Source organism: Carcharodon carcharias, chromosome 8 (genome assembly GCF_017639515.1).
Source record: "Carcharodon carcharias isolate sCarCar2 chromosome 8, sCarCar2.pri, whole genome shotgun sequence".
Classification (NCBI taxonomy): Eukaryota; Metazoa; Chordata; class Chondrichthyes; order Lamniformes; family Lamnidae; genus Carcharodon; species Carcharodon carcharias.
The window spans coordinates 164,576,598-164,604,532 of NC_054474.1; the positions used below are offsets into that span (position 1 = coordinate 164,576,598).

At 43.0% G+C, this 27,935-nt stretch overlaps 1 protein-coding gene across 3 annotated transcripts in view; it reads right to left on the reverse strand.

Annotated features, from left to right (window-relative positions):
• Positions 1-27,935, reverse strand: part of ralgps1 (Ral GEF with PH domain and SH3 binding motif 1) — a 758,811-nt gene that overhangs the window by 205,832 nt on the left and 525,044 nt on the right. For all 3 annotated transcript variants that reach the window (XM_041193970.1, XM_041193968.1, XM_041193969.1), the window contains exon 10: positions 16,383-16,520. In XM_041193970.1, the coding sequence (XP_041049904.1) occupies positions 16,383-16,520 (138 nt within the window). The remainder of the gene's footprint in view (positions 1-16,382; positions 16,521-27,935) is intronic.

A 27,935-nucleotide genomic window follows, 5' to 3' on the forward strand; every position in this document is an offset into this window, starting at 1 on the left:
AGCCAATCGCTTTGGGGTCTTCTGACAGACGATAGGTAAAATGAACTGCTTGTAAAACGATATGGAAAAGGGAAAGACAGAACGGAATAGGTGGTTGTGACAGACACGGGATTAAATTAGAAGCTGAAATGTCATGAAGAAACTTTGAAAAAATTTTCCTTTAAAGACCTGTGAAACTTTATAAAAACAATTGTAATGGAGAAATTTGAAATTCGCCAATTACAAAATTAGGTTTTGGGGGCGAGAAAGGTTGTTCAGCAGGCGCTATGAATGTAGTGCACCGTTAAAAATCATGATCACCTCATTCAGCAAGGCGCAGCCTTATCAAGGGTTTTTACAATGAGACCAACAATGCAAAAGGACAGTTCAGTGATTTCTAATTGATCGTCGTCTGTCAGATTTCGACGGTGCACCCTGCGGCGTAACCCTGAACCACTGAATTGACTTCTGAATTTCATTGTTTCGCTGCGTCTGTGTGGGCTCCGGAAGGTTCTGCCAGTTTCAGGGGAGTGTCAACAGCAAATGCCGACGGTTTCACTGTCATTACAAAATACGGGTCACATACTTTGGGCCCTAACCTCCGAGCTCGAGAGCAGTGTTATCTGGGGGATACCCCAAAGGTAGGCAGGAGAGCCTCTCCCCGAGGTTCCCGGGTAAGGGCTGCACAGCAATTGCCTGGGAAATTCAAAGTTCCGATGGACAATTGCCCTGCACTGGGAAGGGAATCAACTGGAAATGCGATTTAGATCACAAACTTTGGATGGTTCTGACTGTGTTACAGCAACAGTTACCCAGAAGAGGTTAGGAGAATTAAAAGCACTTCTAGTTTCTAGGTAACTATAGCACTGACCCACCCCGACCCTCCATGGCACTCTCCCCGCCGCCCCCTTACAGGGACTCCCCACCTCCTATCCCAACCCGACATCACCCCCTCATCCCAACCCGACATCACCCCCAACCTCCATCCCCAAGCCTGAGCCAACTGCCCGCCACCACCCTCCCCTACCCCGAGGCCAGACCTCTGACCCGACTCCAGACCTCCCCCAACCAGGCCTGACACCTGACTTCCCCTCCTCACCACCCTCACCCCCTCCGGGCCCAACCAGATTCCCGACTCCCCCCAACCCCCCAACCCTACACCCAGGGTCCTAGCCTGCTAAACACCGCCCCCCCCACCCCCACCAAGAACCGACTCAACCCTGCCCCTCCTCCCTGTCACCCCCAAGCCCGACCCAATTCCCCCCCATCCTCCACTCCCAAGCCTGACCCAACCCAACCCAACCCCCACCCCAAATCCTAACCACTTGCCTTATACGTTTAACTTCTCCCTGGCTCATCAAGGACTTTTAAACTTGGCTGGTTTACAGCAGATAATGGTGTCAAAAATGGCGCCATGGCTTACTTACTGCAACTGTGCTGCCCTCGACTCCAGGCCCCTGGAGCGTGCTGCACTGCACAGCTTTGGCCTGGCCTGAGTTGGCAGGTCAGGGGCGAGATAGGAGTTGCTGGATTTCAAAGCTTAGCAACAGTCCGACTCATTTACCCCATCCACCAGAAGTTACAGGCCAATAAGAAGAACTAAAATGGCCGATGATATTATTTTCAATGGTTTACATTTGCTCGGAATAATGAACCTGTGAGGCCCTCCCATAATTTTACACAGATCAAGGCAAGAATGCTTCTGTAGAATGAAATAAACATTTTGCAAATACAGAGCGTGGAAATTAGCACCTGTGAAGCGAAAGCAAACAATTTGCATTTATCTAACGCATTTAATATATATATATTTATATATATATAAACCTGCTCTCGAGAATCATTGGTGAAAATTGACCAGCCAAAGGAGGAGATTAGAAAGTTTGGTCCAAGAACTGGTTTTAAAGAGTCTTAAAGAAGAGGAGGGATGGGGAGAGGCTGAGGGAAAAAATTCCAGGCACTGAGGCTAAGATGGCAATTCGACCAATGGGGAGGCAATGCACAAGAGGATGAAGCCAGAGGAGCAGAGAGCTCATGGGGTAATAGGGAGCAATGTTGTGTGGTAGAGCTGAAAGATCTCAGAGCTAGAGAGGGACAGGAATATGGAGGAATGTAAACATGATCAACATCCTGGGAGTTACCATTGACCTTGAACTGGACTGGACTACAAGAGCAGGTCAGAGGCTAGGAATTCTGCAGAGACTAACTCGCCTCCTGACTCCCCAAAGCCTGTCCACCATCTACAAGGCACAAGTCAGGAGTGTGATGGAATACTCCCCACTTGCCTGGGTGAGTGCAGCTCCCACAACACTCAAGAAGCTCGACACCATCCAGCACAATGCAGTCCACTTCATCGGCAGCCCTCCCACCACCTTCAACATTCACTCCCTCCACCGCCGATGCACAGAGGCAGCAGTGTGTACCATCTACAAGATGCACTGCAGCAACTCACGAGGTTCCTAGACGGCACCTTCCAAACTCATGACCTCTACCACCTAGAAGGACAAAGGCAGCAGATGCATGGGAACACCACCAACTGCAAGTTCCCCTCCAAACCACACACCATCCTGACTTGGAAACACATCGCCATTCCTTCACTGTCGCTGGGTCAAAATCCTGGAACTCCCTCCCTAACAGCACTGTGGGTGTACCTCCACCACATGGACTGCAGAGGTTCAAGAAGGCGGCTCACCACCACCTTCTCAAGGGGCAATTAGGGATGGGCACTAACAATGCTGGCCCAGCCAGTGACACCCACATTCTGTGAAAGAAATAAAAATAATGCAAAGAATTTGGGGATTTGAACGAGCAGGAGAGCATGTAGAAGTGAGGTCGGGGACAAGTGAGACTCGTTGCAGGATAAGATATTTGGGTGAACCGCAGTTTGTAAAAGGAGGTTCGAAATTTTCAGGAGAACCATCAGCAAAAATGGCAAAAGCTCTCTACGCAGAACATGGACCAAGCTTTCTCTAAAATGACTCTGGCAGATACTTGGTACATGCACTTTTCCCCCTTTTTCATCTGAATATTATATTAGTGCTTTCAAAATCTAAAGTAAGAATTAAAGTAAGAAAGACTCTACAAGATGGATGCACCATCCGTGGCCAACTGAGGCTGTCAAGGATGGTATCTAATTGGGAGGAATGGATGTGTTTTTTTTAATATTTCTGGGGAATATGGTGTTATTCTGTGGAAAAGGTAGTGGTATCTGTCTTAAAAACAAAAAACTGTGGATGCTGGAAATCCGAAACAAAAACAGAATTACCTGGAAAAACTCAGCAGGTCTGGCAGCATCGGCGGAGAAGAAAAGAGTTGACGTTTCGAGTCCTCATGACCCTTCGACAGTGGTATCTGTCTGTCTGTGTGTATGATTTAGTTAAGCTGGGAAGAGATTAATAGGAGGCACGTTGTCTGGGGAGGTTGAAACATTTAGAGGATAGAAGTGTTAAGTTTGAGGGACAAGTAAATAGGTTAGATCTAACATTTGCATTTTTAGATAAGTTGAGAGTCTGTCGTGATCTGTCCTGCTCTCGCTCACTGGCATCACACGGGACCCCCATCCTTCCCCTTGCGGGTGGTGGGCCCACAAGACCACTTTGGGCTGAGCCCAGCCATCAGGCACTCGCAGGCAAACCCCGCCCCCAGGCCTGGCTCCAGGGGTAGGTCCCGGTATCCCTGTTCCAGGTGAGGTTCTCGGTGTTATTTCTAGAGCCATTATGGGGGTCTTTGGTGGATTGCTCTTTGTCTGGAACCTCATCTTGGGCCTGTTCACCGAGGGAAGCCTTACAATGAGTTCTAGCCTCCAGGTGACATAGCTCAAAGGTTCATTGGATCACCCCCACCACCTGCCCAACACCACAACAAGGTTACGATCCTCGACTGCATCTTGTCTCCACTCCTGTTCACTATTTTCATGGACAGGATATCAAGGCACAGGGGATGGTATCCGGTTTGGGGGCTTGGGGGTGGCATCTCTGCTGTTTGCCGATGATGATGTTGCGCTCCTTGCCTCACTCGACTGTGATCTCCAGCGCGCGCTCGAAAGTTCCGCTGCCAAGTCTGAGGTCATGGTTCCCTCCCGGAAAAGATCGGGTTGCTCTCTCCAGGTGAGGGGGGAGCAGCTTCCCTTAGCGGAGGAGTTCAAGTACCTCGGGATCTTGTTCGCGAGTGACGACCCGGTGGGGGGGGGGGGGGGGGGGGGGGGGGGGGTGGCGGGGGGCGGTGGAGCGTGAGATTGACCAGCGGATCAGTGCGGTGGCTGCAGTTCTGCGGGCGCTTTCCCAGTCCTTGGTGGTGAAACGGGAGCTGAGTTTTAGGACGAAGCTCTCGGTTTACCGGTCGATCTACATCCCCATCCTCACTTATGGTCGTGGACTGTGGGTAATGGCTGAAAGGATAAGATTGCAGGTACAAGCGGCGGAAATGAGGTTTCTCCGCAGGGTTTCTAGGCCTACTCTCCGGGACAGGGTGAGGGGTTCGGCAACCCGAGAGAGCCTGGGAGCAGAATCGCTGCTCCTCTGGATCAAGAGGGGCCAGTTGAGGTGGTTCAGGCATCTGATAAGGATGCCCCCGGTAGGATCCCGCTGGAGCTGCACCGGGCACGGCCCACTGGGCGGAGACCTCGAGGTCGACCCAGGACACACAAGGGATGACATCTCTCGGCTGGCCTGGGAATGCCTGAGAATCCCCGAGGAGCAGCTGGAATCTAGGGTTGACAAAAGGGAAGTCTGGTCGGCCCTGCTCAGCTTTCTACCAATGCAACCCTCACCAGGAGAAGCGGTGTGAAAATGGATGGATGGATGAGTTGACAGTTTGTTTGAATATCAGAAGGGAGTCAGAGGTAAGAAGATACATGTTTGCATCTTGCAGGGGTTCCATAGGTAAACAGTAGCGGGGATATTATATTTTATTGACCCAAAAGCAAAGGCAAGATGGAAACATGAAAGATCTTATATTTGGAAGGTTTTAAGTTTCAAAGAGATGAGAACAATGGAACCTGAGATGAAAGGAAACAACAAGATATTTTAGAGTTACTGTGGATAGCTATAGTTGGAGCTGCTGTTTCAGCCGTTAGCTCTGGGCTGGGAGGAGATGCTGTTTGAACCAGCCATCCAGTCAAGCCAGAAAAGTCTTGGGTTACAAGGAGCAGTTTTATTCTGAAGTTTGGTTTCCACAGCAGAGTGGAAGTGAGTTACAGGTCATGTGATATGTCTTTATTGAAGCTACAGCAATTTGCCTTGGATAACATTACTGGATTTCTTACAGTTAAACATCTAGAAGGGAGTGTTGCCTGGAAGGTGTTTACTTGTGGGTCTGACCAAATGGAGAGTCTTTTTGGGAGGAATGTTTGTAAGACTAACCTTAATTGTGCAACTGTACTCTTGTGCGCTTAAGTTTTCTTGTTAATAAAACTTATACTTTTAATTTTTAAAATCCCAAAAGTGTTACTGGACCTCTTACTGCTGAGATTGGTACATCATCTTCTCATCTTCTGAATACAAAAAAAAAGGGTAAGGCCCGGAAGCCAAGTTTCCCTCAGGGATTTGGCTTGTGCAGCAATTAACATCGGCTGTGGTCATAACGCAATTGAAAGGAAAGGCAGACAATGCTGTGAAGATTAGTGGTAGGCCAGAAGATTGGGTAAGTTTTAGAAACCAGCAAAGGTTGACTAAAAGTAGTAAAGGGGGAGAAATTAGAACATGAGAGTCAATCAGCAAGAAGTATAAAAACAGATATTAAGAGCTTCAACAAGTATACGGGAAGAATTTTCTGTTTGGCATGCGGGTGTGGGCCCCACACGCCAACACGTCAAATTACACGCACACTGATGTCGGGCGTACCTCCCGATGTCAACACGTGTCATTCCGATCTTTCGCTCGGCAGGCACGCGCTGGAGTCGGCTGCGCACCCGCCGAACTGTCAAAGGCCTGTTAAGGCCAATAGTAAACTAATTAACCAATTTGACAGGGTTGCCCGTCCAACCTTAAGGGGGGTGGGGGGGCAGGCGAAGAGCCCAGGCGGCCTTCGCATGTTTCGTGTAACCTCATCCACGGGCGGGATGAGGTTTCATGAAGGTTTTATTAAATTGATAATTTTTTTAAAAACATTTCATAAACATGTCCCAGCTCATGTGACGCTGTGGCATGAAGGGACGTGTGCAAATGATTTCTAACTTCCTTTATTTTAAACTTTAAAACTGAAGTTAATCTCCCTGAGGTGGCTCCGTGCCTCAGGGAGATTTCTGCACTCTCCCGCGCGCATACGTGAAGGAGCGCAGGTCCCGACTCTCCCTCCTCCTCCCGCCCACACAGGTAACGCTGAGCGCTACCGGCCGCGTGTCACACTGGGCGGGCCTTCATTGGCCCGCCCACGTAAAATGGCGGCGCGCAGCCAATCAGCTCCGCACCTGCCCGCACCAGCTCCAGACCGGCTCACTTGACGGGGAGAAAATTCTCCCCTATAAAAAGAAAGAGTAGCTCAAGTAAATGATGGCCCCTTAGAGGTAATGAGACCGGGGAATTAACAATGGCCAACAAGGAAATGATAGAGATATTGAACAAATATTGTGTATCAGTCTTCATGGTGGAAGACACAAAAAGCATTCCCAGAATAGTGGAAAATCAAGGGGCCAAAAAGAGGGAAGAACTACCTCCAGGGAAAAAGTACTAGGTAAACTAATGGGGCTAAAAGCTGACAAGTCCCTTAGATCTGATGGTCTGCATGCTAGGGTCTTAAAAGATGTGGCTTCAGAGAAAGTAGATACATTGGTTATAATCTTCCAAAGTTCCCTATATTCTGGGAAGGTCCCAGCAGATTGGAACACCACAGATTTAACACCTCCATTCAAGAGAGGGCAGAGACAGAAAGCTGGAATCATAGGCTCAAACATCTGTCATCAGGAAAATGCTGGAATCTATTATCAAGGAAGTAGTAGCAGCTCATTTAGAAAATCATAATACAATCAAGCAGAGTCAATATGGCTTTATGAAAGGGAAATCATATTTGACATATATATATTCAAGTTCTTAGAGAATGTAGCATGCAGAGTGGATAAAGGGGAACCAGAATATGTAGCATATTTGGATATCCAAAAGGCATTTGATAAGGTGCCATATAAAAGATGACTGCACAAAATAAGGGCTCTTGGCATTAGGGGTGATATATTAGCATCGATAGATGATTAGCTATCATAGAATCACAAAATTGTTACAGTGCAGAAGGAGGCCATTTGGCCCATCGTGTTAGCACTAGCTCTCCGAATGAGCAATTTACTTCGTGCCATTCTGCAGCCTGCTCTCCATAACCCTGATAACAATTTAATTCCCTCTTGAATGCCTCAATTGAACCTGCCTCCACCACACCTTCAGGCATCGTATTCCAGACCTTAAACACTCGCAGCACAAAAATGTTTTTCCACATATCGCTTTTGCTTCTTTTGCAAATTACCAAAAAAATTTGTGCCCTCTTGTTCTCGATCCGTTCACGAGTAGGAATAATTGCCCCCCATCTACTCTGTCCAAACCCTGCATGATTTTGTATACCTCTATCAAATCCCCTCTTAGCTTTCATTTCCTCAAGGCAAGCAGACCTGAGCTCTCCAATCTATTGTGATTCCATGAAATTTGTAGACGATACAAAGGTTGGTTGGAAAGCAGCTCGTGAGGAGGAGGCAAAGAGTCTGCAAAGGGATATAACGGGTTTAAGGGAGTGGGCAAAAATTTGGCAGATGGAATATAATTTGGAAAAATGTGTGACGTCCACTTTGGTATGAAGAATAGAAAAGCAGAATATGATTTAAATGGAAAAGAGACTGCAGAGTGCTGCAGGACAGAGGGATCTGGGTGTCCTTGTACTTGAATCACTAAAGGTTAGCATGCAGGTACAGCAAGTAATTAGGAAGGCAAATGGAATGTTGGCCTTCAGTGCCAAAAAGATGGAATATAAAAGTAAGGAAGCCTTGCTACAAATCTACAGGGCATTGTTGAGACCAAATCTGGACTACTCATACAATTTTGTTATTTATTTAAGGAAGCATATGCTTGCACTCGAAGCAGTTCAGAGAAGGTTCACCAGGCTGATCCCTGGAATAAAAGAGTTGTCTCACGAGGAAAGGTTGAGCAGGTTGGGTCTATACTCATTGGAGTTTAAAAGAATGAGAGGTGATCTTATTGAAACATACAAGATTCTGAAGGGGCTTGACAGGTTAGATGATGAGAGGATGTTTCTCCTCACGGTGCAATCTAAAACTGGGGGGAGGGGCACTGTTTCAAAATAAGGGGTCTCCCATTTAAGGCTGAGATGAGGAGAAATTTCTTCTCTCAGGGGACTTCTCTTCCCCAGAGAGCAGTGGAGGCTGGGTCATCGAATATATTCAAGGCTGAGATAGGCAGATTCTTGATCAACTAAGGAGTCAAAGGTTATGGGGGGCAGCAGGAAAGTGGAGTTAAAGCCACAATCAGATTAGCTATGATCTTATTGACTAGTGGGGCAGATTTGAGGGGCCAAATGGCCTACTCCTGCTTCAATTTTTTATGTTCTTGTTTCAATTAGAAGATTTTTCTAGAAACACAGTCTTTGTTATGTGGTTAAAATACATTGATGCGACAAGCTTCATGTCATTTATCTTTTAACTCTGGAAGCATTCAAAGGATTATATGGATTGTTCATTGTACAAGTAGGTATTGTTGTAAACAAAAAGTTTGGAAAGTTAACTGTTTCCTGCTGCACTCTCCGTGGCAACACCTCTACCAATCAGGATCCACTTGTCAACCAATCATGCAGTATAAATAGTTGTTCCCTTTACTGTTGGTATTTTCTTGTGAGCTGTCCTGATGAGCGCAAGATGAAAAGCTTTGATAGTGTGTCTCTTTTTCTCAAGTAATACTCAAATGTTAATCTATTCTGGACAAGACATGAATGAATAAACCACATTTGTAAGATGACAAGAAATTTGAGTGATTCAGAGCTTTCAGTAATAAAACTTCCAGAATGTAGCTAATTGGCGTTTAAAATCATTTAATCATGAACAAGAATCCACTTAAAGAATTAGACCAGTATCATTTTCACATTCAAATAATCCTTCTTGTCGGTAATTTCAACATTAATATACTGAAACATTATACCTCAATGTCAGGACGAAGTGATCATACATCTGTCTTATGCATCACCCCATTAGAAATTTAATCCCATCTGTGGATGCTACTGATCCAACATAATTATTCTTCCTGCAGTAATTAGCTTTCAGAGCCAATGACTTATAAATTCAAGTATTCCACTCTGTTAACAGCAGAAAAGTTTCCTATTTCCAGCACAATCAGGTTCACAATTGGCAATATAAATTATTCATGCTGTTGGAGAGTCAATGTACATTCTCCAAAGTCCTGTATCTCTGAGTGGCTTATTCCCTTCCCAGCCAAGGGCCAGTGTAGAGCCCTGACCATTGCCTCTAACTCAGTTCAGTCAGAGGCCAGATGTCAAAAGGGAGACAGAACATAATAGTGGAAAATTAGGTGATTTCAGAAGATTTCCATCTGCGAGGACTTCAGTCTCACCATAAAAACCAAGTACATAATTATTGATGAACCACTTCTCTGGCTCTGAAAAGCTTTTTTTTTATTCATGAAATTTCTGCATTATGATTTTTAAAATTTCCACAGATTTTTAAAAATGTTATTTCTTTACGTTCATGATATTTCAGCGTTAATCTTAATCCTATGTGTGTGTTCCAATCATCTATTTTGCTCTCTGTTAACAAAAAATAGAAATTGAATGATAATCAGTGCCATTTACTTCCTGGTTTGCTGCTTGTGAGAATACGTCACTGTGATTGGCTTCTAAGATTGCTTGATGTCATCACTGGACACCAGAGATCTTTTCTAGCTGACAGTGGACTCAAATTAACATCAGGAGAGGAGAAATCCACACCAGAGATTTCGAGATCTTTGTAGCTAGCTACCTTCGAGGTTAGGGGCAAGCCCTGTCACCTCACCACTAACCGCAGAGTCATTGTATACTCAGATCTGTTTGGAGAGTAGAACTCATCCACAAAACTTGTTTTAAAAATAATATTTGCTTTACATTTTTTAGTCAGCAACCCCAGGAATAACATTATTTTATTAGCTTCAGAAAATACACAAAATCACCGGCACTTCTTTGATGGCTTAGCTGTTCAGTTTTTCCTTACAGCTACTGAAAACATACTGCAGTGGGAGTTTATTTTTTTCCTCAGCCTGTAAAAATGTATGCACAAAGGTCCATAGATACCTGACACAGGGAACTAAACTGACTGATTAATGATTGTCTCAAAAGACAAACTTACAAGGCAGCAGTGCACATGCATATGAAATTTGACTACATCAGTTGACCAATTCCTTTAGTCAAGCACTATATCAACGCTTTGTCTCCATTGCAGTGTTGGTGAATAATATTTTTTTTAAAAAAACAAACTCTGAGAAATAAAAGACTTCTCAGCTTATAGTTTCAATAGACTCTCCTATCGCTTGAAATAACATTCCTCAGAAGTGGAGGATCCTGACCACAACAGATCGTTTTTAATTCATAAGATTAAAGGTGACATTTAAGCAGCCATGTGCTTTGAGATCAGTAGGGCTGTTGTGTATTGTGCCATGTTGCCTAACAAGTGGATGATGAAAATGCAATTGTCACTCATTAGGAAAACTGATATATTTTCATGATAAATCCACGTAAGCGATGTAGGTGGTCACATTAAGTCAGTTTTTCACACGCTGGAGAGTATACACTCGTCTGTTGAGGGCACAAAACCTCATTCTGAAAGCACGCTGTGCAAGTATGACCTAATTGCAAAGCGAGTTGATATTTGCTTCACACAAACTGCTTGCTTTGTTGTGAAATGAATCCATTTGAATAAATACATTTTAAGGGGTTTGTGCCTCACACCTACGTGGAATTCAGAAAATCGACATTGTAATTCGATGACAAATGCTGGAAAAACTCAGCAGGTCTGACAGCATCCGTGGAGAGAAAGAAGGACTTAACATTATACGGACTCGGAACGTTAACTCTGCCTTTCTCTCCACAGATGCTGTCAGGCCTGCGGGGCTTTTCCAACATTTTTTGTTTTTGTTTCCAATTTCCAGCATCCGCAGTATTTTGCCTTTATTTTAATTTGATGAACTTGGTTCAAATACACAAGGCCATTTTCCTTTCCTAGTTTTGAACTTGCAAGAATCCGAGAGGGATGTTCCAGGCTCTAGGCACCCAATCTTCAGTTCGTCTGAATTCATCAACAGAGGTGAATGTATCGCTGAAAAAGAAAGACATCTTTTGTCGAAGCTTTTCGTCTTGCACTCATTGGGACGATTTGCACAAAAGTACCAACATCAGGGGAAACAACATATTTTTACTATATGAGAAGAGAATGCTGATTGGTTGGCAAGTGGAAGCGGATTGGTAGAGGTGTTGCCATGGGGAATGCATCAGCGGATGGTGACTGACAGTTAACTGCCAAGCATTGTTTGAAATTTTAACCAGGCAGCTTGACTTTGATTAGTCAAGATATTGTCCTGGGAAATGAACCAGCGAATGGCTGTCACTTATTTTGTTTAGTTGAAACAGGTGCAATGTGTGTACATGTTCTGTCTGTCTGCAAAGAACAGGGCCCCGTGTATTAATATATGTAGCTTCTAGTACACGCAAATGTGCCACACTGTGAGCCCAACTGACAATTTTAAATTGGTTGGCAGTGTAATTCTTAGCATACCACGATAAAGGTCTAAAAAGTCTTTATTAGTCAAATGACATCTCACACGTTAGTTGCATTTTGGACACTGATCAAGATTATAGAGAATTAGCAAAGTGACGTTTGAAACAAAAGCCAATCACAATCTGATGGAGTCCATATTTCTCTGCTATCCTCAGTTTGGGAGAACAAGAGAATGCTCTTAAAATAGTAGCAAAACACAGTGGATGCTCAAAATCTGAAATAAAAACAAATTGCTAGAAACATACAGCAGCTCTGGCAGCATCGGTGGAGGGTGAAACAGAGTTAAAGTTTCAAGTCGCATTTGACTCTGCTTCACAACTGCCTGTCCCTTGACTTTCTTGTTGGTCAAAAATCTGTTTAACTCAATAACGGCCCAGCCTCCCCTGCTCTCTGTGGAAGAAAATTCCAAAGATTAAGGACCCCCTTAGAGAAGAAATTCCTTCCTGTCTCCATCTTAAACATGAGAATTTTTACTTTTAAAACTGTTCCCCTAGTTTCAGATTCCACATGAGGAGAAACATCCCCTCACCATCTACCCTGTCAAACCCCATCGGAGTCTTATATGTTTCAATAAGGTTACCTCTCATTCTTCCACATTCTAATAGGGCCCAACCTGCTCAGCCTTTCTTTGTAAAATAATACTTTCATCCCAGGAATCAGCCTAGCCAACCTTCTCTGAACTGCTTCCAATCCAAGTATATGCCCCCTTAATTAAGGTGACCAACACCATGTGCGGGCATTTCTTCCCTCAGAGGCTTGATGGCCTTTCGAATTTTCTTCCACAGAGAGTAGTGGAGGCTCGGTCACTGAATTTATTAAAGGCTGAGTTAGATTTTTGATCGACAAGGGAGTCCAGGATTATGGGGGTTAGCAAGAAAGTGGAGTTAATCAGATCATCCATGATCTTATTGAATGGGGGAGCAGGCTCACTTGGCCGAATGGCCTGTGCCTGCTCCTATTTCTTGTGATCGTGTGTGTGCGTGAAAGTGTTCACTTGTACAGCCAATGCTAATGTAATGTAGGTAATTTGTAGAGTGAGCGAGAAATGTGCACTCATGTTGCCTAATGTCTTTCCCACAGAAGGTGCAATCAGCAAAGCTCTTTTGAGTGTAAGCTTTCATGGAGTGTGATATACCAACTACCTGCACTCTGTGTAGCTTCTACTGATAATTCTATTGCTTCTTTTCAATCTAATGGAACAGTTCACTCTGACCAGAGCATTGAACAGCAGCCAAATTATTTAAACAAAAAATTGAACACAAGTTACATGTTCAGTTATACTGAAGCTAGCATCAAGCAAAATTGACATATATAGCGCAGGGAAGTTAAGTTTGCTTCCGCCCATGCTTTTGTAAATGGTCAGTAACAGCTGCATTATCTTGTGCCTCTATCATCAGCACCCGGGTTTCTCCGTTTGACTCCCATTTCCAAAGTGCAGTATCATGGCAGCATTAGTTTTCCCAAGTTGCTCATTACTCATTCGTGTCTCTCGGAGCTGATGGATGGAAAGTTCTAATGATGCATTTTTGAAAGTGAAGAAGGAATTTAACAGCCCTTAATAGTACACTGAAGGAGCAGCTGAGTGTTGTGATGCCTGTTATTTGGACAGTGGCATCATTATTTAGCCAGGCAGCTCTGCCTCGCTGTTCAAATACAAAGCCATTACTGCAACTGAGTAACAGCCGTTACTTTACATTGTTTCAGCTCAGATGACGTTCTTCGGTGACAGTTATTAATATCCTGGAGCCTTCAGCAGCAATATCTTGACAACATAATTTATATTTATAAAGCGCCTTTAGCACAATGAAATATTCAACAACACTCATCAACTGTCATGGACAGTCTCCCATCCTTCATCAAGCATTTTCTCCAAGTGTTATCTACAATCCTTTTAAACAATGAGGATTCACATCCCAATATTTTTTTTAAAACAAGAAAAGTGCAGTGGCACCTTCTGGTTCGTAGAGCACAGTATGTATGACAATATTTACAGACAGAAAGAATCTGTACACCTATTGCGCTTGCTTCAGCTAAGCAAAATTGTGACCGCCATTCGTTGACTCATTCCTCAGCCTTGACCAACCAGGGTCAAGCAGTCTGGTTTAAACTTAAAACAATGCTTGGCAGTTAAGTTGGCAGTGCATTCTCCATGGCAAAGCCTCTACCAGAGTCCACTTGCCAACCAGTCAGCACTCTCTTCTCATACAGTATAAATCGTTGTTTTCCCCTTATATTGGTATTCTTGTGAAGTGTCCTGATGAGTGCAAGATGAAAAGCTTCAACATGTCTCTTTTTTCAGCAATGACACTGTTGTCCAAGTGCAATGCTTTCATCCATTTGTATTTTGTTTAAGTTAACAGTGAACCCCAAGTTCTTTCTCATTACCTTTTTTAGAATTGGATTTCTGGCTCTTCAATTGCTGATTGATATTTATCTGATGTGGCTGAGAGTCGTATTAACCAAAAAGCCCCATGTTGATGCCCAGTCTTGTGTTGAGTTGGCTGGTCTCAACAGAGGATGTCAAAGATTGGCCTTGACATCCTGGAGTAAAGAGAAGGGAAAAGAAAATCAGCCGGGGCTCTCAGTTGTGACCCAGTTGGAAAGTGCACGTGTACAGATGCAGGAGAATTGGGTGGGTCAGCCTTCAAGTACATTCACATCACGGCTCTCAAATGGGAAGTGATCACTTAAGTAAGGAGAGCTCCAACGTTTCTGATATGTGACTTCAATTTAGTCGATGCCCTTGTGGGAGAAGGCAGGTACTACAGTGCAAAAACTGCTACATAATGAACTCAATGGCAAATCCAACCATAAATCTGTCACTAAAGAAAACAGTTGACTCTAAAACCATTGTTACAGCAACATCTATATACATATTTTGTTTTTTTTAAGTGCAGTTTGAAGGGAGCCAGATTAAATTATTATGCTTTATAGTGAATGTTACTATTCTGAACTTTGCAGGCTTGTATTCAGAATTTTCTTGGGATCAGTGTCAATGGTCACTAGGTGGACCTCACCTGCTATAATCCATGGTGCTCTATTAATACCCAATATCTAGTCAAACAATAGCAAGCCTTGTGGGGTACATTACTGAGCCTTCGTTACTTGTACTGGCTACTCTAAAATTGCAAACTTTGTGAGGTGTGTTCTCTTGTCTTTCTGAAAGGTGAACTGAAAAGGACTCTTAGTGAAACATGACAGAACAACAAACTGATTTATTTTGTATGGAATCCAAGGGTAACTAGAATCTGGTTCTCATTGTGAGATTCACCAATTCACTACAACTCCTTACACATGTAAAATAATAAAATGCACCAGGTGCATTATAGGTGAAAACTCTCCTGGCTGTTCATAAGCTTCAGAATTAACATTTCTGGTTGGCGACTTTTTAATCAGAACTGGAAAAGTTAGAGATGTGACAGCTTTCAAGCGGGGCTGGAGAATGGAGTAGATCTAGAATTTCAGCAATGATCTTTGAATGGTGCGGTAGCCTTGAGGTGCCATGTGGCCTATTCCTGCTTTTATTTCTTATTTTCAGATGTTTATTATTCTTGTGTTCCTTATGCACTTTACAGCTCTCCAGAACCAATGCTGAGTTGAACAATTTCAGATCATTATCATAGCTCCCTTTTTTTTTGGACAGTAGATTCTGGTAATGATTCTGCTGTTGCCATTTACATCCCTTCAAGACCAATAAATAAAGGACACAAGTTCCTCTTTTGTTTCTTAATTGTCTCATTACCATCCCTCCTGCTTTCCATCTTATTTGTTCTTTCTCTGCATCCCTACCCCTTTTCCCTGCCTCTGTGCTTACCCAAAACCTGTTAAATGTCTAACTTTTTCCATTTCTGTTCTAACATCATCAATTTGAAACGTTAACTCAGCTTCTCTCTCCACAGAAGGTGGTGGCATGGTGGTATTGTCACTGGACTGGAGACCCAGGGTAATGCTCTGAGGATCCAGGTTTGAATCCCACCACGGCAGATGGTGAAATTTGAATTCAATAAAAAATTTAATGATGACCATGAATTGATTGTTGTAAAAACCCATTTGGTTCACTAATGACCTTTAGGGAAGGAAATCTGCTGTCCTTGTCTGATCTGGTCCGGCCTACATGTGACTCCAGACCCACAAATGTGGTTGACTCTTAAAATGCCCTCTGAACAAGGGCAATTAGGGATGGGCAATAAATGCTGGTCTAGCCAGTGACGCCCATATCCCATGAATGAATAAATAAAGAGATGTTGCCTGACTTGTTAAGTATTTTCTGTTCTTATTTGAGACTTGCAGCTATCTGAAGTAATTTGTTTTTAAGTGTGTAAGCTAACAGGAACTGTGTCCCATCAATAAGTTCACAGAAGGACAGAAGAATATTGCTGAGAAAAGAAAGTTCTGAACTAAATATTGACCTAATGCTAAATATAGATCCAGAGAGAGTAAGGTACAGTTCAATTTAAAAATTAGGTACTGATATTCAGTCAGGTTATATATCATATATGTATGTTCCATACTGCTAGAAGAGTTTATCCAAGAATTCCAATTAGCCAAGTAAATAATGTTTGCATTTTTAAGCATTTTAAAGCAATACTTATATTGTCACTATTTGGCTCAGAGACACGGGTTTGTTTAAACAAAAAGAACGTAACAAAAATTGAATACAGACCACAATTGAAAGAAACTTGTAAATCTGAAATGATCCTCAAAATGTTGTTCATCTGATTCGATCTCTGCTCATTTTCCATGATGCTGTCTGATGCAGGATAGGCTGAGTCAATATAGATCAAGTCCAACAAGTAAATTCCTAAAATTGAAACATAATTTTCAACATTAGACTATGAATCTATAACTTACATTTTTAAAAAGCTATAATGTTAGAAAATAACCCTTTGAATCTCCAACCCTTTGAATCTTTTGTTAATGGTATGTTAGTTAGCTTGTTAGGCTACACAAGTGAAGGCCGTTGTTTAATCAAATTCTTTGAGCACATATAAATAGGGGACGACTGGGACACTGGGTGGGTGGGAAGAGAGCTGTGAGACTGAACAAAGTCAATAAACACTCTCAATAAAGAAAAGCTCTGTGTTTTGGTTTTGATTTCACCAACTGGCTTAGATCCTATTGACATCTTCTGGATGACAACTATGATTTTCTAAAAATTGTACCGTATTAAATCCAATCATGAAACATACTGAAAATTCCTACTGTTTTATTATTTTCAATCTGTAATCCATCTTCTTTTTCACCTTGGTAGAAAATTATACCAGACAGTTTAATTGCTTTTAGTATTATTTTTGTTGATTGCTTTAATGGCACTGTATTACACCTACTATTGGTGCAAGGTATAAGGAGATTTAGTCTTCATCAACTGTGCTAGGACTGCTTGATAGGGTTGCCGACTCTGATTAAATGTATTCCGGGAGTATTCACTGCATGACTTGCCCCACGTTCTAGCCATCGTCAGCCAACATATCCATCCTTTGAAATACTGCCTTCCTATGCCAATTGGAAAGCAAAAAGACTCATTACCCAATTTGATGATGCTTGACTGACAGCCAAAACAGCCTTCCCCCCGCGGCCCTGACCATTTTCAATGTATTTATATCTGATTGAGAGAAATGTTCAAAGAGGAAGGGTTGCACACTGCAGTGTCCTGGAAATTGATCATCAATTCCAGGAGACTTCAGCCCAATCCTGCAGCATTGGCAACCCTACTGCTTTATGTTAATATTGGAGCAGAGCATTCCATTCCCCAGTACCAGATGAGCATAAAAACATTGTACAATCGAATATTTAGTGAACAAATTGGGGATAAAAGACAGGGGACAGCAGAAAATGAAGAGGTTTGTTCTATGAGTGACAATGACCTGTGAACTGTGGAGTGACCGAGTCATGAATGAGCTACAAAGATCTTCCTCAGTTGTGGAATACAAGATTAGCGATAATATAGAAAAATGTTTATTTATATTTATTTTAATCATGACAAAAATGCTTTCACTCTTAACTGTTACCTTCTGACCACAATTTAGAAATGATCTGTTGGTTATCATGAAAATTTTCCAATTGGCATTAGATTCTGTGTTTGTATGATCCACCCAGTCCCAAACTCAGCCATGTGTTGTTTACAGTAAAGGGGTCAATTAGAATATATCTCTATGGCTACAAATGTATAAAAAAACACCAAATAGCTGTTTTCAAATCTCTTTTCTTGGCTATTGGATGAATGCACTGTTACAAAGCCCCAGACAGCACACTTTTCACCAAAAGGATATATCGCTGCTTTTTCTCCCCCTCTTATAAAAACACATCAGCAGAAAAAGCAGTGCGGCTTCTTTGTGACTGGTAGGTGCGCAATCAAAATGTTCCACAGGATTGCAAGACACAGCAAAAGCTAAATGTTGTTGTTTTGTCAATCAGGTGGAAATCTGCACGGCTCATTTGCGGAGAATTTGCAAGCCTTAGTGAAGCTATTTTACCCCAAAATACGTGAAGAAATGGCACATCCTCCATCCCAAAAAAAATCCAAAAAACACAAAAACTGGAATTACTCGGTCGATTAGCCAAAAACTGAAAGAGAAAAGATGTTTTTTTTTGGATGGGAGCCCTAACCTAAGGGTCTCATCTTGGCGTGCCTTTCTGACAGAAGTTGACTAGCCTGTTGTGAGTTTGCAGCATTGTTTTGGTTCCACCACATTTTAGTCTGGGCTTCCTAACAACACAGAGTTTACATGGTTCAGAGCACCCAGCAGAAAGTTTATGAACCAACTTGAAAATAGGAGTGAGTTCCCCTTGATCTGGCACTTTAGATGTCACTCGGCATCCACTTATACATGTAGGACTGTGCAAACGGAATTTTCAGCCTGCATTCTTGCAAAAATATATTCCTAACAGCCTGGTCTCGGAGTGCAGGCAAGTTTACACTATCCAATGCTGAAGCAGAGCACATCCTCCAGAGTGGATGTGAGTTTCCCAAAGTAATTTTTTATGAATAAAACTTCAATCGATGAGACCTCAGACCTGAATTATCTAACATGATTTATCTGGCTGTGTCTGATCGTGTGAAAACAGCTGCTATACTGTGACTAATCTTCTAAAACTTGTTACAAGGCACTGCCACCTAAAACTCTTAATTCGTCATCACACCATCATGTACAGCTACCACACCTCAGTCCATCTCTCTCTTGCCTCATCTGATCTCATTTGGTTTGCCACAAACTCAAATTGTCATAAACTCTTTAAAGTAACCTAAGCCTCCATCTACTCGTTCCAGTGGGTATAAATCATTGACAACTTTCAACAGGTAAAGTACTTCGCTGAACACTTACACAAAACGCCTGAAGCATGCATTTCTCACAAGTGAGGTACAGCACTGTGCCTTTCATTGCTTTGACATATTCAGAGCCACTGGGAGTCTCAGCAATTTTGAAAAAATGAGAAACTCTAGTTGCTACAAATGGAAAGAGGAGCAACTTCCTCAAAACAGCTGAAGAATAAGCTGTGGTGGAAAAGCTGAACAGTTGGTCGCTTCCTATTATCTTTTACAGCTCCTGCGCTGTTGAGTTTGTATTTTTATTGCCACGCTCATTGTCCAAGCAACTAAACTATTTATCCTTTTCCTCGAACAGATTTTTGATCTTTGCCTGTCAGTTCTTGCATGATGCTTCATTCCCAGTATCCTTCGCTCAGCACTTTGGCAAGTGTTTACTGACAGTTAACAGCAGAGTTGGGGGTGCTGCCAGGACGTCTTTCTTTTCTGCTGAAGGTGGAATGTCTCACCAAGGCAGCCAGAAATATAATTTGTCAATAAATTCATGACAACAATGCAAAAATCTGACCAATAAAAGCAAAATTCTTCGACAATTATTAACAGCGGGGATTTCAAGCAAACCCGAAATGTTAACCTATGACATTCTACTGGGCCACATCCAAACTTCTGATAGAGATTTCTTGATGTTCTTCTACCAACTGTTCTGTCGTCTGAGTTTGAAGACTGCAGCCTTTCTCTGTTTCCTCACTAATCTTCCTCCTTCCCCTCTTTTCCTGCTCTTTACTGGAATTTAACTCCCTGAGTACCAGTTACCCTCTGGTACCAAACCCATGCTGCCATTAACACACGCAAATCTATTTTTCATTCCTCCCTTTTAAGATGAAGATGAGGGTTTTTTTTCTCCAAGGGCCATTAATGTGTGGAATTCTCTTCACCAGAAAGCAGTGAGGCTGGGTCACTGAATTTATTCAAGGCTGAGTTAGACAGATTTTTGACAGACAAGGGAGTCAAGAGTTATGGGGGGGAGGGGGCAGGAAAGCGGAGTTAAGACCACAACCAGATCAGCCTTGATCTCATAGAAAGATGCAGCAGGCCTGAAGGGCTGAATGGCCTACTCCTACTGTCCTGACGTTCCTGTGTTCATATGAGGACACCAGAGTGGAGGCTGATCCTATTTCTATGACATCCTGCAATGTCAGCAGCAATTGTTGAAATAAAAACAAAGGGTTGGAAAAGCTCAGCAGGTCTGGTAGCATCTGTGGAGCAAGAATCGGAGTTAATGTTGAGTCCGATATGACTCTTCTTCAGAACTCAGTTCCACTGCCTTTTGAGGAAGAGGATTCCAAAGACTCACAACCCTCAGAAATAATTTTTCTTCATCTCTGCCTTAAATGAGTGACCCCTTATTTTTAGCCAGTGACCCCTAGTTCTAGATTCTCCCAAAAGAGGAAACATTCTCGCCACATCCACTCTGTCAAGTCCCCTCAGGACCTTATGTTTCAATCAAGTCACCTCTTATTCTTCTAAGCTCCAGTGGATACAAGCCTAACCTGTCCTACCTTTCCTCATAAGACAACCTGCCCATTCCAGGTATTAGTCTGGTAAACCTTCTCTGAACTGCTTCCAATGCATTTACATCCTTTCTTGAATGAGGAGACCAATACTGTACACAGCACTCCAGATGTCGTCTCACCAATGCCCTGCATAACTGGAGCATAACCTCACTACTCTTGTATTCAATTCCCCTCACAATAAACAATAACATTCTATTAGCTTCGCTAATTACTTGCTGTACCTGCACACTCATCTTTAGCGATCCATGCACTAGGACACCCAGATCCCTCTGTATCTCAGAGCCCTGCAATCTCTCACCATTTAGGTAATATGCTTCTTTTTTATTCTTCCTGCCAAAATGGACAGCTTCACATATGCCCACATTATACTCCATTTGGCAGATCTTTGCCTACTCACCTAACCTAGCTATACCCTTTTGTAGCATCCTTACCTCCTCTTCATGACTTACTTTCCTACCCATCTTTGTCATCAGCAAATTTAGCGACCATACGTTTATATAAATTGTAAAGAGTTGTAGTCCCAACACTGATCCCTGTGGCACACCACTTGTTACATCTGGCCAACCAGAAAATGACCCATTTATGCCTACTCGCTGTTAGCATGCTAATCTTCTATCCATGCCAATATGTTACCTCCTATACCATGAGCTTTTATTTTTTCCGCAATAACTTTTGATGTGGCATCTTATCAAATTCCCTCTGAGAATCTGAGTATAGTACATCCACCAGATCCCCTTTTCTACAACATATGTTACTTTTTTTAAAGGTCAGTGCTAGGGCCCAGATGTTCACAATCTATATCAATGATTTGGATGTGGGGACCAGATGTAATATTTTCAAATTTGCTGATGACACCAAACGAGGTGGGAATATGAGTTGTGAGGAGGATGCAAAGGACCTTCAAGGGGATTTAGACAAGCTGAGTGGGCAAGAACATGGCAGGTATAATATAATGTGAAAATTTGGTAGGAAAAATAGAAATGCAGAGTAATTTTTAAATGTTGAGAGATTGGAAACTGTTGATGTCCAAAGGGACCTGGGCATCCTTGTTCATGAGTCACTGAAAGCTAGCATGTATCTGCAGCATGCAATCAGGAAGGTAAATGGTATGTTGGCCTTTATTACAAAAGGATTTGAGTACAGGAGTAATGACATCTTGCTGTCACTGTATAGAACCTTGGTGAGACCGTACCTGGGGTATTGTGTACAGTTTTGGTCTCCTTACCTAAGGAAGTATACACTTGTCAAAGGTTCACCAGATTCATTTCTGGGATAGTGGGATTGGCCTATGAGGAAAGATTGAGGAGTTTAGGAGAATGAGAGGTGATCTTGTTGCAACATACAAAATTCTTTCAGGGCTTGCAAAGATAGATGCTGGAAGGATGTTTCCCCTGGCTGAGAGGGCCTAGAACCAGAGCACACAGTCCCAGAATAAGGGATAGGCCATTTAGGACTGAGATGAGGAGAAATGTCTTCACTCAGAGGGCGGTGAATCTTTGGAATTCTCTACCCAAGAGGGCTGTGGAGGCTCAGTCATTGAGTTTGTTCAAGACAGAGGTTGATGGGTTTCTAGATAGTAAATTATCAAGGGATATAGTGATGATAGTGTGGGGAAATGGCGTTAAAGTAGATCATCAGCCATGATCTGACTGAATGATGGAGCAGGTGCGAGGGGCTGAATGGCCTACTCCTGCTTCTATTCCTATGTTCCGATGATAAGATTAAATCAATGTAAGTGCGTAGAACCTGAAGTTTACAGAAACTACAAAATAAAGGCAAATAGGTAAAGCAACTCCCTGTCTGATGGATCTACTCCAAGAGTTCTTATTTGACTGTTTCACATCCAGAAGCTAGAAAAACAAAACTGACTGGAATATGGCACACTTTCCAGGAATGCTTTATGGATAAGCAAAATGCCCATGAGCTCTGAGCTATTTACTAAATGGAGACACTTTAAATGTCCCAAGGAAATGGTTACACAGCTGTAGCTTTCCAAGTGCAGCTCAGATGGCAAAGGGTTGCTTTAGGACACACAAACAAAATGATCTGTACAAAATCAGGTTACTTCAGAAAGCGGGAACAAATCAGTAACATGGCAGAATGAGACATCTCTGACCAATTAGCTTTCTATGGAGCTGTGTGTTTAACAAGAAGATAATTGACTCAAAAGAAGGGGGAGAAAAAGTTTTCAAATTCTCTATTCAAGTAAGGAGCCAACCGACATTTGCACTGTTTTAAAGGGCCAATTAAAACACGACACTGAAGTCGGAAAATTGTAAGAATTGGCAGTATTCTGTAGTGTGTTACATTCAGCCAGTTAATCCTCTTGCCAATCATACCTATTGTTCGTTTTGACTGGAACTCGAGAACACAAGACAAGACAAATAAACCTGGCATGGAGTGAAAAGCTAATCGCATTGGAATGCTACTTCCTGTGGCTTGCCATCTTTGTTTGTGACTTTAACGCGCTACATCAATAGGCAAGAACACAACAATTACCACAGGCACTGTGACAAGAAATAACGAAGCAGCCAGCACTGCAGCTCAAGTTGTCCATCGAACACTGCAAGCTGCAGCTGGGTACCAGCATGTCGTGATTTGCATTGTTCTGCTTGATAGAGTGCAATGAAACACACACTGAAAACCCGAGTTTGCCATGCATTGTAACTACCTCCAGTTAGCGTATGTGCAGGCCACGCATCACTATGACTAAAGCAGTGAATTCAGTAAGGATTGTAGGTTTACCTTCTGGTCTCCATGGCTAATACCACACCAGATGGTGCATTTTACACAGCAGCAAGCGGTCATGGATGCTCATTCTCTGCTTTTACAGTAAGATTGGATCAGATCGGTGAAACTGAGCCTGTTGGGTGGGAGAGGGCACAGCTTTGTTTTCTCTTGCCAGCTCATCTTCACCAGGAGCATCATTTGGCAGTAGATCAGTACAGGTGGAAAAGAATCGCTCGGATATATTCAGCCGGAGCCTTGGGCTGTAATTGAGACAATCCGGGAACTCCCTCCCTAACAGCACGGTGGGTGTGCCTACACCACATGGACTGCAGCGCTTCAAGAAGGCAGCTCACCACCACTTTTGCACGGGTCATTAGGGAGGAGCAATCAGTGCTGGCTCATAGCCAGCGATGCCCATATCCCGTAAATAAATAAGAGAAACTAAATTTGAAACCAAAACTAATGATGCTACATGTTGAGGGGCAGTCTTCGAATGGTTCCGCATAGTAACATAAGGTTGGATTAGACAGTCCCGCACCAACAAGTCTGAAGTGGCGGTGTGGGGGGGTGGGGGGTGTAAAATGCAGCGTGTGACATGCCCGCCACCTAACCCACTTGCCACTTAATGGCCACTATTACAGATTTGGTTTTCCCAAGTAATGCTTCTTGGTGGAAACACTGAACTTTATTTACAAGACTGTAACAGCAGCTACATCCATAACCAAAGAAGAACTCTCGCTTGCTGCTAACTCATTGGTTTACACACAGATCATGTGATCTTGCAACACAGGATTATTCTTAAAGCTACAGTCCTACGTTTATCAGAACTATAATTAATACAACTAATTAATCCCGCCCCCGTCCTTTTACCCATGGCAGGGAGAGGCCCACATCAAGCGTGTAGTTCGGCAGCTTTAAATGCATGGGCTGGTGTCAGGCAAGGAGGGGGAGGGCACGTGCTGTCAGAGGCAACCTTTCCAAGGTCATACCCCATCCCCGTCTAAGCCACACACCCCTCTCGGCCTCTCAAACATGGACTACCCCTCCCCGCCTCCCGCCGCCTCCTCTCACTGGGGCCTGGCCGCGGTGATACACCGGACTTACCAGAAGCCCAGCCTCCACTTCCTCGGGGATTGCCTGTAGCCCCAGCAGAGGGCACGGCCGGATCTCCGGACGACAGAGCTGCCGGCAATCCAATCAGTTAGCAGCTCTAAGGTGGGACTGAATCCCCAGACTGGGGCGGAAATCTCACCCCAAGTGAACTAACACCACACCGAGCGACAGTTGGCTGCCGGCTTCATTGTGGGCACGCTTTTAGGTGGTTGGTGTGGGGGCGAGGAACTGTGAGGAAGAAGCCGCCTCATAAAATCTGGTGTATAGAATTGCAGAGTGCTACTGCACAGAAGAAGTTGATTCAGTCCAGCCTACTGCTGAGCCAGAGAGAAGATTTGTGATTCAACAAAAAAAAACAATGCCAGCTGTTTGGCGAAGCTATAACTGCACTGTGGTGAAAATCCCAACCTGTGGTGATTAAATAAGCAGCTCTGCTTCAAGCTCAACACTTCTTCCTCCTGAATATACTGGAACTTTGTTTAGCAGCTTTGATGAGCTCATACTCAACGCTTACCATCGAGTAAATTAAAACTAACAACTTTTTTTAAAAAACGCTTCATGTCTCTCATGTTCAGGTCTGCAGAGTGGATTTTGAAAATGTTTTGCTTTGCCAATAGTCCAGTGAGTTCAGCGAATGAACAATTGGACAATGATGTCCAACAAGGTGCCAGTTGGATCCTGGTCTGTGATGAGCTTAGGAGAGAGAGTTTGATACAATACAACTCAACACCCTTGGGATTGAAAGGGAATAATTGGCTCGGATTATTACTTTTGATCAACAGAATATAACTCCGGCCCAAAGACTGTGCATGCAGTCTCTGGACGTGGACAGCATCTGGCTCAAATATGAAATTCGCCACAGTTGGATCAAGTTGGCTTTGATATCCTTCGATAGTCTCCCATCTCTCAACACTCTGTGTCAAAGTGCACACATTAATAACAGCAGTCTCTCTCCAGCCAAGTGTTGGAGGAAGACTGGGGCCAATGCATCAAACCCCAACAAGGAGTCAAAGCGATAAAGAGAGGCCAGGAGGGGATAGAGAAAAGGAAGAAATGTTTTTAATTTTCCAATAACGGCTAAAATCATTTAACATTGCAAAAAATGCTTTAATATATGGATACTTTTTGTTTTTGTTTGGCACAAAAAGTGCCAAATAGAAAATCTTTCTTCAAGTCAAACACAAATGGTGAGGCAAAACGTCGAGTATGTTGAAATATCTAGGACAGAGATGCTGCCTTATATTGAAGTTGGTTGGAATGATCTGCTTGCTGCTAACTGGAATATGGGTTGGTTGAGGGGGAACGGCTCAGTTGTTTTGAATGCAGGGTGATTCTAGCAGCATGAATGTGAATATACAGAGATGTTTTCAAAAGCCACTGTGTAATACGAATGAAAATGAGGCCTTTAAGGAAAAAAATATCAGACACAGGGCTGACAATCTGGTATTTTATTAAACTGCCAGAAAATCCAACAAACAGCTTCCCAGGAAAGGCAGGCATATCATCCACACCAGTACCCAAGTGAAAAAGATACCTTATACGTCTCTTACTCCTGCCAAATAAAACACACCATGAATGGAAAAAAATAAATTGTTGAGAATAATATTCATGCCAACTGTTGTCTGTTTATTTTTGAATGGTTTTTGGAGTTATTCTCTTCTGGCTACTCAACAAGTACAAAGACAAATGTTTTGATGCAATTTGTATAACCCATTGTGCTAGCTCAGGATGATCAATTTTCCAGTTTGTGCTTTCAATTTCTGTAAAATCTTTTCTGCTGACAGTCAAACTTCTCAACAGCTTTAAACTGAGTTAGACTAAGACAGAGAGGAGCACAACTGTGACCACCATTATTCCAAGATATAAGTCCTGAATCTAATTCGGGGCGGGTATCAGGTAGCTGGAACATGTGGAAGATGCCTGTAGTGCTAAATTGTTCAATTGTTCTGCCTTTATTTATGAGAGCCTGGTAGCTAATCTATGCTCACTGTGCTCGATTGGCTAAACCTGGGTGCGGACTCAGAGCAAAGTAAACAAACATCACAGAAGCTACTAGAAGTTGAGCTGTAAGCTTGAGTGTAAACATTTTGGTGATTGCAGAGACATTTTAAACCTCTGGTAAATAAACCTGTTGCACGTTTAGAAACTAGTGTCACATCTGAGATATAAAATATACAACACTGCCTGTTGTCACCAGCACAAGGCCCTGGTGATTTTAACTCCCAAGCTTTATTTTAGTATGACTTTGCAGGCTGCTCACTCGATCACATCTGGAAGGCAATGTTTTCTCTATTTTCATCACACTGTATTTGGTGGGCCACCTGAGGTCATTTAAAGTAGGAATGCGCTTCTTAAAGCGAAGTGCATTGGCTGCTTTGAGATTTGACTGAAACGGTGTTGGATAGAATTCAGCTGTAAGAAAATGAGTTGGATGGCTGTCCCCAGGTTGTCCGAAATCGCTCTTGAGATTCTGGTAAAGGAGATCAGGGCAAACAGGAAGGTACTGGGCCCTGAAACCCACATCAGCCACTATCCGGTCAGCCTGGGAATAATCGAGCATACGGACAAGGAGCATGAATAGGCCATTCAGCCCCTCGAGCCTGCTCCACCATTCAATAAGATCATGGCTGATCTGATAGTAACCTCAAATCTATATCCTACCTACCCCTGATAACCTATCACCCTCTTGCTTACCAAGAATCTATCCACCTCTGCCTTAAAAATATTCAAAGACTCTGCTTCCACCACCTTTTCAGGAAGAGAGTTTCAAAGACTCACAACCCTCTGAGTGAAAAAAATTTTATCTCATCTCCATTTTAAATGGGTGACCCCTTATTTTTAAACAGTGACCCCTAGTTCTAGATTTTCCCACAAGAGGAAATGTCCTCTCCACATCCACCCTGTCAAGACCCCTCAGTCTTATATGTTTCAGTCAAGTCGCCTCTTACTCTTCTAACTCCAGCGGATATAAGCCTAGCCTGTCCAGCCTTTCCTCATCAGACAACCCGTCCATTCCAGGTATTAGTCTGGTAAACCTTCTCTTAACTGCTCCCAATACTTTTACATCATTCCTTACATAAGGTGGCCAATATTGTACACAGTACTCCAGATATGGTCTCACTTGGGCTCTGTATAACTGAAGCATAACCTTCCTACTTTGATATCAATTCCCCTCGCAATAAAGGATAACATTCTATTAGCTTTCCTAATTACCTGCTGTACCTGCACACTAGCCTTTTGTGATTCATGCGTTAAGACGCCTGGATCCCTGTGCATCTCAGAGCTCTGCAATCTCTCACCATTTAGACAATATGCCTCTTTTTTATGCTTCCTGCCAAAATGGACAATTTCACATTTTCGCACAGGCTCCAGCTTCAGTAAAGGAAGAGGGTCAATGACTTCACAAGAGTGGCAAGGATGAGTACAGCTCTTCAGCTCTCTCAACAATACTTGCTGACATTCCTTTCATCCCCATCTTGTATCAATTATTTCCTCCCCTACAATCCATCCTTATAAAATCGCAATGCCTTTCTCT